General features: G+C 43.2%; 1 protein-coding gene across 2 annotated transcripts in view; it reads left to right on the top strand.

Annotated features, from left to right (window-relative positions):
* Nucleotides 1-12,827, top strand: part of RAB22A (RAB22A, member RAS oncogene family) — a 52,706-nt gene extending 39,879 nt beyond the window's left edge. For both annotated transcript variants that reach the window (XM_060122756.1, XM_060122757.1), the window contains 4 exons: nucleotides 91-162; nucleotides 254-360; nucleotides 996-1,105; nucleotides 5,740-12,827. In XM_060122756.1, coding sequence (XP_059978739.1) covers nucleotides 91-162; nucleotides 254-360; nucleotides 996-1,105; nucleotides 5,740-5,837 — 387 coding nt within the window. In that variant the 3' untranslated portion in view covers nucleotides 5,838-12,827. The remainder of the gene's footprint in view (nucleotides 1-90; nucleotides 163-253; nucleotides 361-995; nucleotides 1,106-5,739) is intronic.
* The last annotated feature ends 908 nt before the right edge of the window (nucleotides 12,828-13,735 follow it).

Raw genomic sequence — 13,735 nt, 5'->3', positions numbered from 1 at the left:
GTGCAGGGGTAATGGGGTTAAAAGTCTAGTAAAAAACATATTTAACCAGTTTTCCCAATTTTGTTTTTTATTTTTTCCTCTTCTCTGCAGTTTCGTGCCTTAGCGCCGATGTACTATCGCGGCTCGGCTGCAGCTATAATTGTTTATGATATCACAAAAGAAGTAAGACTTACATACCGTTTTCTTTAGACTATTTTGAAAACTCTGTTTTGGTTGCTTATATCTCCAGTTGCTTTCCTCCTCTGTGTTACAGGAGACATTTTCAACATTAAAGAATTGGGTAAAAGAGCTTCGACAGCACGGCCCACCCAATATTGTAGTTGCCATTGCAGGAAATAAGTGTGATCTTATCGACGTAAGGTAAGTTATTAGAACAGGAGATTACAGTGCTGATTATGTGTTCCTTTTCTTACAGAGCAATAGCCAATGTAAGAATCTTGCTTTTATTTTATCTCTGACATTGAAAAATTCCTTTTTGTTGTTTGGTTGGAGTCCTGAAGTTTCAAACTAAAATTTAAGAGTTCAGACATTTGGAGCTAATTAGATTATATATCGAGACAGGTGTGTAATATATTTAAACGTCATTTGCGTCATAGTTGACATTATCTGGGATTAGTGTAGCCCTCAGCTCTCATAACATAGGATACCTGAATGGGGAAGGATATTTTAAGGAAAGCACGTTTATTGGAAATTTCTCTGGACCACTTCCACGATTCCCCAAGCAAGGGCTCTACTTTGAGGGGAAAAGAAACCCCGGTGATTCTCTGGCCATTCCATTGGATGCATTGCTAGTAGTCCCGAGTTCTATTCTGTTCTGTTCTGTTTTCTTTAACCGTAGAAGTGGTGTAATTGGGAGGACCACGGTGCCAGGGCTCATTCACCAGCCATTCCTGACATCCTCTATCATCATAAATCTGGTTAATTACTGGGTAGGTGGGGATCACATTAAGCTCTTGATGGGCAGAATTTCTGATTTGCAATTCGTTGCCTTCCAGAGAGGTCATGGAGAGAGATGCTAAGGACTACGCCGACTCCATCCATGCAATTTTTGTAGAGACCAGCGCAAAAAACGCGATAAACATAAACGAACTCTTTATAGAAATTAGTGAGTATCTCTGTGCCTTATGGGTTTCCTCTGTGCAGAGCAACTTAAAACAGAATTATCTTGCCGAGTAGAATTTTCTCCTTACGTAGAGTGGTGTAGTCTCTGATACTGTTCTCAGTGGAATGAGATTTGAGAATTTAAGAGTGACGGTGGGTTTTCATATCATGCTGTAAGTGCTGGAGAGCTGCTGCCTGATGACTGTAGCCCTTCTAGAAAGAATGTTGCTACTGAATAAAGAATGTGCAGGGCCTAGAGGTCCTAGAAGCTGTCATCTCTCCCTCTTTCTCTCTTTAAATGTGTTTCAGTTAGTTGTCCAGAGTCATTGAAAATGAACAAAATAAATAAAGGGAAATGAAATGCGTGTGTAATTCCACTATAAGAAAGCCCTCAAAAATTAATACTAGGTACTCGCTAGTGAAACGTAAGACCAGTTTTTCCCACCCCTCCTCTTTCCCTTTCCAGTAGTGTTAATAGGATGACACTAGATAGGAGAGAGGCTGCTGCGTACCTTTGGGATCCTCTACAGATTGTATCTGTTTATTCATTTCATTCAAATTCATCAGTATATTCATTGAGAACTGTTCCAGGCTCGGGGGAGGCAGCAGCGAACAAGATGGGGTCTGCTGTCCTGGGGTGCACGTTCCACTGTGGGAGAGACAATGAACACACAAATAAGTGAGGTCCTTTCAGATGATGAGCAGTGATAGGAAGAAAATAACATAGGATGAAGTGAAAGAGTTTTCTGCAAGTGGTCGGGGAAGGCTTCTCTGAGGAGGTGATACTGAAGCTGAGACCTGACAGAGCAGGTGTGCAGAGCCCTGGGGTTCATGTTAACTGAACAGGTCAGACTTCCCTTTGGAGGACAGGAGAAAGCCAGCAAAGCACAGTGAACTTATTCATTAAGATCCATCCTTTGGGGGAGGTCTGAGAGAAGTGGAAGGGCCCTTGGCCAACATGTAGAGGAGGAGCCACCGGGGCCAGGCAGGGACGGCCCAACAGAGGAGCAGGCTGAGACCTGGGGGGCTGCAGAAAGCCCTGGTGACCCTGACAGCTTGCAAGGGCAGGCCCAGCTCCAGCAGGTGAACCGCACTGGGATTTAGGCCCTTGGCTGCTCAATTGTTGGGGTTATTTTCGGTGTTATTATTTTTTGATGTTTTTAGTTTGTTCCGAGAACCAGAGATCTGAATTTTATGTAACATGTCACACTCTTTAAATCTGGCCACTTATTCAAATATTTTCAGAACCCTGTGCAGGCCTGCCAGGCCCATCTGCTCCCTGGGGCGGCTGGTAGAGGCTGGTGTGCAAGCTCTAGTCCAGCCCTTTCCTTCCAGCGTTGAAGAGTCACGATAGTTATCGTTTTCCTAGATTGTAAACAGCAGTTACCCAGATGCATTCTTGAAAGGCAGCGTGAAGCCAGGCGGGAATTTTTCACAGTTCAAGCTGAAATATCTAAGTGTGTGGTGTCATGAGTGCTAAAATTATCACTATTTCTTTATAAAGTGTTCTTTACTCCAGCAGTATTAAAAAACAGGAAGGTGGTGAACTATACCAATAATGAAAATTCCTGTATAAAAACTAGCCTGTACATACTCATTTTAACTGTGAAAAATAAAAAATATATGTTCAAAAAGATTAGAAAAATTTAAGGAGATGTAAATTGAGTTTATTATTTACTGGGCTGTTGTAAAATTGCATTAGCACAGTGCCTGGTTTGCTAGCTTTTTATTAAAGTCTAATATACATGCTGAGAAGTGCTCATATCAGAAGTATAAAGCTCCAGGCATGTTCACGGACTGTGTAGACTCCTGTAATCGGCACTCACTCCAAGACCCAGCAGCGTCCCAGCAGCCTTCCTCCCCCACTCCCCACCCAGGGAGGCACCATCCTGACCACTAACTCTTCTTGTTTTGCCTGTTTTTATATTTTATGCTTTTTAAAACATGCTGGGTTTACTCTCTTGTGTCTGGCGTCTTTAGCTCTACGTCACATTTGGTAGATTCGTGCGCGATTCATCCTCATCGACATGGAGTGTGTGTGCTAGGGTGGGCGCGGCGAGGAATACTCACAGTGTGGATAGGCGTTTGGGTAGTTATGTCCAGTTTCGAGCTTTGACAAGTAGAACCTCTGTGAACATTCTGCTTCATGTCCAACATGTACACGACAGGTACACATTTTTCTTGGGTCTGTTTATACCCAGGAGAAGGATGGCTGAGTCTTCAGGTATGCGTGCGTTGAGCACAAGTTTACTGTCAAACAGTCTTCAGGGTGGTTATATTGGCACGGACACCAGTGGGGTCTGCGAACCCCAGTCACTCCGACGCGGAGGGGCAGGGTAGTGACCTGCACCAATGGCAGTGAATGAAGTCGAGCACCTTTCCGATGTCTGTTTACATTTTTATGATATCTAGATATCCTCTTTTGTGTAGTTTTGCCTATTTTCCTGCTGGGTTTATCTGCCTTTATCTTAGTGTTTATAGTTTATTTTGACTATGAGTCCGTTGTTGATTATGTCTATTAGAGAGATGCACTGTGTGCCTTGGCTTTCATTTTTTTAAATTAATTAATTAATTTGTTTGTTTATTCATTTATTTATGGCTGTGTTGGGTCTTTATTGCTGTGCATAGGCTTTCTCTAGTTGCAGCGAACGGGGGCTACTATTCGTTGCGGTGTGCGGGCTTCTCATTGCAGTGGCTTCTCTTGTTGCGGAGCACGGGCTCTAGGCACGCGGGCTCAGTAGTTGTGGCTCGTGGGCTCTAGAGCGCAGGCTTAGTAGTTGTGGCACATGGGCTTTGTTGCTCCGCGGCATGTGGGATCTTCCCAGACCAGGGCTCGAACCCGTGTCCCCTGCATTGGCAGGCGGATTCTTAAGCACTGCGCCACCAAGAAAGTCCATTGACTTGCATTTTTGAATCAACTCCTTTAGTAAATTGGAGCTTTTAATCTTAATGTCATCCAATTTATCCTTATTTTTCCTTATGGTTAGCATTTTGGGGCTCCTGTTTAAGAAATCCTTGCCTATTCTCAGGTCACGAAGGTGTTCTCTGCATTCTTCTAAAAATATTTCAGAGATGGCTCTGTAATACCAGCTGTGTTTTCAGTATCCATTTATTGAGAAATAAGGAATGACAAGAAGAGTCAGTGAAGCTTTTAAATAAATGTGCATTGTACTCACAGCAGTGCATATAGGCGTTTGAAAGTGCTTGTAGGACATACTGGAGGATGCTTCCTAGCCATGCGGGCACCATGCTGTGTTCTGCCCTCTCCCTCCCCAACCCCTGATTTGCAGGCTGCTGCATGCGCCAGAGGCTTCAGGTTGGGCACCCGAGGACCTGAGAGTCGGCAGATTCCCGCTCAGCCTCATTAATGCCAAAGATGCAGGTGTCAGTTCGTTCCATGTTTTCAAAATACCTCAGTGCCAGGTGCTATGCTAAATAGATACTGGAAACATAAAGCTGGAGATCTCTTCCCTTGAAGAGCTTTGGGCCTCATTAGAGGGAGATAATGGAGATGGTTGCGTAAACAAATGTGTAGTAACGTGCTTCTGGCTCCTGACTTGATTTTAGCATCTGAGATGTTGGACAGAGTTAGGAAGTGGGAGGGTTTCAGGAAAGCCTTTGTACAGGAAGCAGCCCTTGAGTTGTCAGTGAGGCAGGTGGATGGGTGATTTAAGGCTTCTCTCAAAATTGACGTTATGATTCACAGAGCAGTAAGGTGAAAGCTGTTCATTCTCATGCATTGCTGGCAGGAGGATACAGTGGCGCAGCCTCTTCAGAGCAATTTGGCAGCATCTGTCAGAGTTGAAATTGCACGTCCTCCTTGCATTTGTGCTAGACAGACACTGCGAATACAGTGTCGGTGTCAGATAAATACCCAGGAGTAGAATCGCATGACCCGGCTCTTCCACGCCTGTTCATTTATCCCACGCATGCACTCATGGGTTTACAAACACAGTCTTTGCATTGTTTTTAAAAACATCAAAATATTGGAAAGAGACTTAAAGATCTATCAATAGGGGATAAAGAACGGTACATCCATACAATGCGGTATCACAGAGCTATTTAAAAGAACGCGCTGGTGGAGCAATCCCCAGGTTATATTACGTGTGAAACAGTATTTGCTCCTGCCCTGGTTTTAAGAGCGTGTGTGTACTGTGCATGTCTGCACACACCTGTCTCTGGAAGGTGGCCTCTGCCACGAGACAGAGGGACAGGCACATTCTGATGCAATTTTTTTAACATGTAATATTTTAGTTAAAAAAAATTTGTACTAAATGCCATGTGATACGCTTCTTTGGACCCTGGAACAGAAACAGGACATTAGTGGGAAAACTGATGGCATCTGACCAAAGTCTGGGGTTGTGATGTTCCAGTGTCGAGTTCTTCATTTTGCCAGATCCCATGGTAATACTATAAGATACCAAAATCAGGGGAAACTGGGTGAGGGGGATACAGCAGTGCTGTGTTATCTTTGCAGCTTTTCTGTAAATCTAAAAGTCTTCCAAACTTAGAAGTTTTTTCAACTTTTTAAATTTTAATGAAACCTGTCAAATTGCATCTGCAAAATGGTTGTGTCTGAGAATGAACAGGTTGAGAATGTGAAAGCTCATTCCCTTCCCTCCTGTCCTCTTGGTTCAGGTCGAAGAATTCCATCCACTGACTCCAACCCGCCTTCCGGTGGAAAGGGCTTCAAACTCCGAAGACAGCCTTCGGAGCCGAAACGGAGCTGCTGCTGACTGAGCCTCGGCCTCCAGGCTCAACGGTGAAGTAGGTGGTCCTGAAAGTTAGCGGGAGGGCTGGAGCCCTGTCGCCAGGGGTCGCCTCGCCGGTCTTGTATCTTCTTCGGGCAACAAGGATTCACAGGAATTGACCGGTTCTGTTTCCTCTCTGGAGACTGCAGCAATAATATTTCAGTCTGTGGACTTCTCTTCTGTAAAGAATCTCTGGTGTACAAAGGGACTACATCATAGGCTTTTGACCTTGCTGAGAAGGAGTGTATAATTGTATAGATGGTAGGATTAAATTGTTGAGTAGTTTTGTAATCAAGAGTTTATGTAACATTTGTAAAGGGAAAATTAGCACTTTTGTGGTTCTTAAGGGAAGAAAAAGACCTTGTGGAGATGATCATTTCCTTGGTTTCCCATTGGTACCCATGATACCATTTCCTTGGTGGCATTTAGAACGTGGTCGGTTGTCATGAATGGAGGGATGGCAGTTCTTATTATTTGAAGCTAAAATGGATTATTTATAAGGGCTGACGGAGATGGTTTCACCCCTGCCGTCTCTAAAGCACTTTGCATTGGGTACATCAGCCCAGGACATGCACAGTAAACTCACAGCAGCAGGTGCATGCCTCACCCTGGGTTTGCATGTGTCACCAGGCACATTATTGGCACCTTTGTAAGGAAGCTGTCGCGATCAAGGTGGTGGTGGTAGAGAAGCTGCCTGGAATAAATTGAATTGCAGATGATCAAACTGACTAGCAGTGGTTTACAAAGAGAAGAAGAGAGAAAGTAAAGAAAGTGGTGTAAATGCTGTCAATTTTTTATTTAACCGAGATATTTTGGTGGGGGAGACAATGATCTGTTGCTTAGCATATGTAAAGTTGTAGTCTATATTTACGAGACCATTGCTTACAGATTATAAATTATGTAAATACATTAACAAATTCTGTGTTTCATTCAACACTCCATTTACTCTCGTACTGTGCCCGCCCATTTCGCAGCCTGTGCACAGGAGGCTCCTTGAAGCACGTTGACCTGGTGCAAAAGCTTAGAGCGCGTGGCTTGTGATCGGTCAGGATTTCTCTGCCTTCCCTCCCGCCGCCCCCGCCCCTCCAGTCCCATCTGGAAATCATTGTGAAGACGGTATGCCACTTTGACAAGCCTGACTAGCCCTTCCTAGCTTCGGGGCAAAAGGTTAAGGTCCCGAGCTCTCCACATTTACCTACCTGGTCTTGGGGGTAAGTTTCTTTTAGCTTTTACAGCGACCTCAGGCCAGCTGTTTTGAGAGAGCTTTCCTTGTTAACAATTTAGCCTGTCTTTCCGTTTCCCCTGTTTTCCCCTGCCTCTCTTAGTGGTTAAAGCTCTTTTCCCTCAGGGAGCCTACTGAGGTTTTTAATGTAATCTAAAAATAAAGCACTAAAGTGAAGTTGGTGAAAATTTGTTCCTGGTCTAATTTGGCACCCTTCCAACATGAGTATTGTAAGGGAAGGAAATGTACAAGATTGAATAGGAAATGAAACAGTTTGAATTTCAAACTAAATTGTGCTTTCAGAGCTATCCTTAAACTGAACAGTTGAAACTTTTAAAACTAATGGTTATTTCTTTGTGCCCCCCACTTGATACGGTTAGATTGTAATGGGAAAATTATAACTCAGATTAAGTAAAAAACGATTCCCTTTCCCCTGGTGTATGTCTTAAGCATTTGGAATTGCTTATTCTCTTATCGAAATCATATAGAAGGAACGTTGGTAGTGAAAAGTCTAATGTTTTGTTTAAAATACGTGTGGACTCTGTGCCCCTGCAGCATCTAGCGTCCTTCCCAGCGTGAAATTAGCAAGCTTTCAGAGAGAATGCCTGATTCCAAAGGCTGGGCTCTTCACACCTGAAGGTGGTTTGGCTTTGTTTCATATACTTCGAAATGGATCCGGCCATCAGGCCACTGCCCTGGTTTGTCCCTAACATTCCCACTGCTGGGCCTCTATCTCCATGACAACAACATAAAACAAAGGTTGCTGGATTCACGGAGAGGCGACGCGTGTGTGGCCCTTTCCCTCTTTTTTCACCAAAAGATCACACAAATCTGTGACCTTCACATGTTTTCAACCAAAGCTGTCAGTCAGCGTGGATGATTTCATGACGTCTGGGTGCACAGGGAAAGGCAAAGTGCCTCGGTGCCTCTCTGATTGGTAAGCCCTCCGAATGCCTCTCGTCCTATTGTGACATTTACTGCACGGAGCCCAGAACGGGTCCCTCCTTCAGCCCTCCGCAGCCGCCTTCTCATCCTGATTTCTCGTTCTCCTTCCCATGTGTTCCTCATGCGTTTCAGGGCCTCTCTTGCTCTCATTTTCCTCGGTCTGTCTCAGAAATTGCCATGGCTGTTTCTCATGTGGTGTCTTTTTAATGCTTAACAATAACAACTACACATTGCTTTCTCAGAATTCATAATTCATACTCGATGAGAACAGGGGAAAAATGTTTTCAGTTATCTTGTTTGCTTCTCAAATGCAGAGACGAATATTAAAGTCAGAAACAGTGTTTTATTTTGAGCCCACATTGGATTATTCACCTAAAGAGTGATCTAGTACACGTTTTATATATTCTTTATTCTTATTTCTTATTATGAGAAAATTCTAGATTGTATAAGAATTGAGACATAGCCCATCTATAAAACTCTTCTTTTGGTTCTCTTATGACGCAGGGCCATCTTTAAAAACTTTGGGGACTGAAAAGAGAAAAAGCATTAATTAGCTGCAAGTGTATATTGATTCTTCTCAGAGAAATGGAAATCAGCTCTTCGCAGGTGTCCAATCTTAGTAACCATTGGTCTTAAGAACTCTCCTTTCACACAAGTGTTTTTCTGATTCTGTGATAACTCATTAACTGTCATTTGGTGATTAAAAGAACATACAGTATGGGTATGATTAAGTGTCCTTCATTTTAAACTCTCTTTAAGAAGTGATTAGGGAGAAGTGCCTATCACAGGCCCTTCTGGTTCCAAATGAAACCTCCATCACCTGCTTTTCAACCACAGGCCACGTTCTACACATAGCAAAGGAAAGGTTTGATTCCTTTAGAATAACACACTTCCTGGTCGCCTGTGTGTGATTTTGTTTGAGGTGCCTGCTTCCCGTTGTACACAGGCTTCCTGGATTCCTCCCCACGTCTGAAAGGATTGACCCTCCTCTGTTGGAGGCCCGACCTCCTCTAAGTGGGCTGGTGTCCTTCTTGAGGTTGTCGGGTTTTATTATTTCTAAATATATAAAAAGGGAAAGAAAACCACATTTAATTTCAGAACTTCTCTTTACGTTTTGTGTTTATTTCTTTTCTGTTCTCAAGAAGGAAAATAGGTCTAGGAGACCTTCTAAATTAAACTCTGGGAGATAGAATAATGAAACTATCTTCAGACGACTATTCCATGGCTTTCCTGGAGGCGTCAAACCAGCGTATCTGTACTGTTATGGCGTTGTGTTAAAATGGGCAGATTTAATTCAATCTACACTGCGCTAATTGGCATGTCAGCCTCAGAGCTTGAAAAGGCATTTGTTCACTGTTACATGCATCTTTTTACAGGCTGAGAGTAAGTTGCAAAAGAGGTTGTATAAATTCTTACAAGCATTTTTTCACTTGTTTTTTTCAGAACACGCTGAGAAAGTGATTCATGGCCCCTTAGTGTATAAGAAAATACACGCACAGTGTGTTATGTGTATGACAGACGAGCCCCCTACACATTCGGATGTCTTTGCAAGAACCTGTATAAGTAATGAGAAAATCCTTTCCTTCTGGGGAAAAGTTATTAGAATCCCCTTAACTCTGATCTGTACTAGGTACCTGCTGTAGAACATCTGGGGGAGAAATGACAGCCCACAGACTCAGGCTGGCTCTTCTCTCCCAACTCATTAGGCTGCAAGTGTTCCTCCTGTCTCTGTAATGAAAGTTAAACAACAGTGATAAGCTAGAGAGTGGAAACCTGTCAAAATTCTTCATTATTTAAATTTGTTTTAAAGGGACTATAGCAGCATGACTTGTTTGACTACAAGAGATCGTCTACCTCTTAACAGTTAATATTTTTTAAAAGAAGAAGCTAAATGTACCTTCAAGGGTCAGGCTGTGACTATATATATACCTGCCCTCAGTTAGCTTGGTCCATCAAAAATTTTTAAATGATTCAAGGTAATGTTTAGGAGATGTGTTTTAACACCTGTGGTACTATGATTGAAACAAACAAACAAACAAAAAAACAGTCCAAGCAACAAATTTATCCAGGAGATAAACATGATACTGTATAGTCTTAGCAAAGGGAGGCGGAGGTGGAATTTAGCCTTGGACTGAAAGAAGTGACCTCTGCCCATTTCTCTTGCTTGTCTTGACTTCCAGTAATAGAAATCCAGGCCATGTGGTTATCCGGTTTTCATGAAATATTAATGGAATTCTGGGGCATTTGTCCTGTTATATGTGCAAATGAAAGTCTAAAAAAAAATTAGGAGGGTATTACATTCTTCAGGAGCCCCCACTTTTTCAGTCTAAGAGAATGATAAGTGAGCAACCTGTTACTGATGAAGTTTCATTAGGCATAATGAAGAAAGAGAATAAATAGAACCGAGAATCTCCATCTTTCTCAGTGTGTCCTTCAGGATTCTCCTAGCATGTAAGGAAAATGATTTACTTCCCAAATCGAGAAGGACTTCCAGGGGCATAGATCAACTTTGATTTTTGGTCTGTACCATCAGAAATAACTAATATCTGTGTTCTTTCCTCTTAGAGTATAATCAGTTCCAGATAGGCTAGAACTGTTCGTAGCTTTCAAACAAAAGATTCAGAAGTTTAATAAAAAGAAAAATCTGAAATCTTCCATCTTTTCCTTTCATTATCTTGAACATTTTAGATAGATAGTAAGATTAGGATGTGTCATCAGTAGATACTAGAATTAAAACCATGGAGTCTTAAAAAATTAAACAGAAATTTTAAAAAACTCATGGCCAGTTCATTTTCAGATCGGTGTGCATGGTCCTGGCGTCCGGTGCCTCATCAAAATGCTTCATAATTGAAACAAACTTCTGGGTAGCTTTCCACGAACAGGAATTCAAGTGCCAGGAATTCAGCCAGTTAATGGGAAATCCTCAGATAGGAATGATTTTTTGGAAGAGCCTTCTCTAATTGGCAGTTTTAAACTGTAGACCTTAATCATCCCCTTTGCAATCCTGCAAAAGGAACAGAATGCTCCGGTTTCGATGCACCTTCTCGATTCAGGAACTTTTTCGTGTTTCCAGAAGCAAATTGTTTAAAGCGGTGCTTCAGAGGAAATCATCTTTAAAACAGCATTTCACACACAGGGCTGACAATCTTTACTCAGAATTGCACTTATCCAAGAAACTCCCCGTCTTATGTCACGGAGAAAAGCCGAGCACCCGTTCTTCGCCTGGGCAAGCCCAGCACCCAGTGAGCACCAGCTAGAGTGGGACAGGCCCGGGGGCGAGGTGGAGCACGCCCCCTCCCACTTCAGGAATCGTCAGCACCCAGCAGCGTGTGACATCAATTGGAGCTTAACCCTTAATTCATCGTTATTAATTTTTTCATGAAATTTATACTTGAATCATCAGTTTCACCCACTGGAAAATGTTGAAAGTGGGGCTTGAACTTGTGTACCTCCGCTGACTCTGCCTCTGCGGTTATTACCTAGTTTAGGAAACTTTCTTAATGGGGGTCATGCACGTGCTGTCCAAGCGACTGGTCGATTCAGCGTGGGGACAATTAGCAGCAGCTGGCTAGTCAGAGCGACTGACGGGTGGCTGTTCTTCAAACCATTTGTTGTACTGTGTAGACGGAGCTTTATTGCCCTGGAAAAGATTTTTTTTTTTTTTTTTTTTTACTCTCATCCAGCCTCTCAGTCTTTCCATCATCTCCCTTTATGAGTCACTCACATGATTGTCGATCATGCCTCTGACCGTCTTAAGAACGGACGTCTTGCCTTCTCTGCGATCGAAGCCGACTTCTTGGCCTTATTTCTCTTCTTCTCATTTTGCTGCGGGCTCTCCCTTAAAGACGCAGGGCGCCAGCCGCCTCCTCAGCGCGTGTGACATGCCTTCCCATGCCGCCTTACCTGGTCGCAGCGGTAAAGTTTGCCCACCACATCCAACAGGGGAAGCAGTAGGCAACCTGTACTGTCAGATCACACAAAGGCTAATTTTAGGGGAAGAAATCCAATATTTCCAGCGAGGAAAAGGGCAGTACTAGCTTACAGTGGCAACATGGCTGCGGAACAAAATGTTTCTTACCGCGGGCGATGAGGCAGTTTAAGTGTCAGCACCTCGCTTAGTTTGTAATAGAACATTTGTTAAAGTATGTAAAACCCCAAGTCTAAAGTCTTGGAGAGAAACGGCTGTGGAGATGAGCCTAGACATTTAAAAAAAAAAAAAAAAAAAGCTAAGCCGTTGTACCAGCAATTCTTATTTCTCCTAAGAATGTCATGCCTTTTCAAGACCTGATGCAAGGAGTAAGATATTTGTGCCTTTCTATAATAGCGTCTATTATGAAAAAAATCAAGTTGCTTACAGTTTAGGCCGCCTTGTTGCACTACAAACAGCCCAAATTTGTAGCCGTGGCTTCTCTGCATGACGCATCGCTTGATTACCTGTGATGAAATATTGTAATGATGGTTTGCCAAGCTTATATGGATGTTTGAAGACTTTATTTTTGCAGTCTTAACCTTGGGCTGGACCTAAGTCTATATATAAACTGTATGATGTCTGTACTGTTTGTAGATGCTGACGAAAGAAAACTTGATCTTTTGATTTTTGTTGTAAGATTTTTCTTTTTACATTTAGGCTGGTAGTAGATAGTTGCAGTGGTGGTTGATTTGGCATACTTTTAAACTGTATTGTTTTAGCTTGAATATTCTATACTAAACTTTTATAGAGTATAACATGCTAAGTCACTACAAAATTTGTTGTATTGTAAGGAGAGTGTAAACATTTTGTTAATAAAAATGCTATGTTTCCAGATATACGTATTTGCCTTTCAAGCGGTTTTTCTTTGTGATAATCTTTTTTTTTTTTTTTTTTTTTTTGCGGTACCCGGGCCTCTCACTGTTGTGGCCTCTCCCCTTGCGGAGCACAGGCTCCGGACGCGCGGGCTCAGTGGCCATGGCTCACGGGCCCAGCCGCTCTGCGGCATGTGGGATTTTCCCGGACCGGGGCACGAACCCGTGTCCCCTGCATCGGCAGGTGGACTCTCAACCACTGCGCCACCAGGGAAGTCCTGTGATAGTCTTCATCACACGTTTGTCTTAACCAAATCTCCCGGAGTCATTTTAAAATGATTTTTGAAAACTGGAATGCCAGAACTTTGATAGCTGTAGTGTATGGTGAGCAGCGCGGTATTTGTATCCATCAGTCCAGCTCCCAGCATCTCTCTCTTAGACAGCTCCTTCCTGTCCGTGTCCTTGCAGAGCTCAGATGGGGAACGATGATGGAGGCAGGCCTGCAAAGCCTCCAGCGAGCGTTTGGAGGGAATGCTGCTTCCCAACCTCGTGAGCAAAAAGTTTCACACCATCTTCTGTTATCTGCTGGATTTCCTCAGCGATGCCAGCATTTCCGTTGAGTGTGGACTTCAGCCCTGGACACCCTCAGTCCGTGCATTGCCCACAGAAGCACAGCTTCACACACTCGTTTTCTCTTTGATATCCCTCTACGAGAGAAGCACAGTTGTCTATATGCCATGGTTGTGTTGACAGGACAGATGTGTTCTAACGAGGGAACCAGAGAGAGCAGCAAAGCCAGGAGATGGACAGACTTGGGTTTGAGCTTCAGCTTAGCGCCTTTCTAGGCCGGGTGGCCTTAGACAGAGTTGTTAACCTCTCTGAGTTTCAGGGCCTTCATCTGTAAAATGGGAAGATAATAGAGCACCAACCACAT

Source organism: Lagenorhynchus albirostris, chromosome 15 (genome assembly GCF_949774975.1).
Source record: "Lagenorhynchus albirostris chromosome 15, mLagAlb1.1, whole genome shotgun sequence".
Lineage (NCBI taxonomy): Eukaryota > Metazoa > Chordata > Mammalia > Artiodactyla > Delphinidae > Lagenorhynchus > Lagenorhynchus albirostris.
This window is presented reverse-complemented; position numbering and strand designations above follow the sequence as displayed.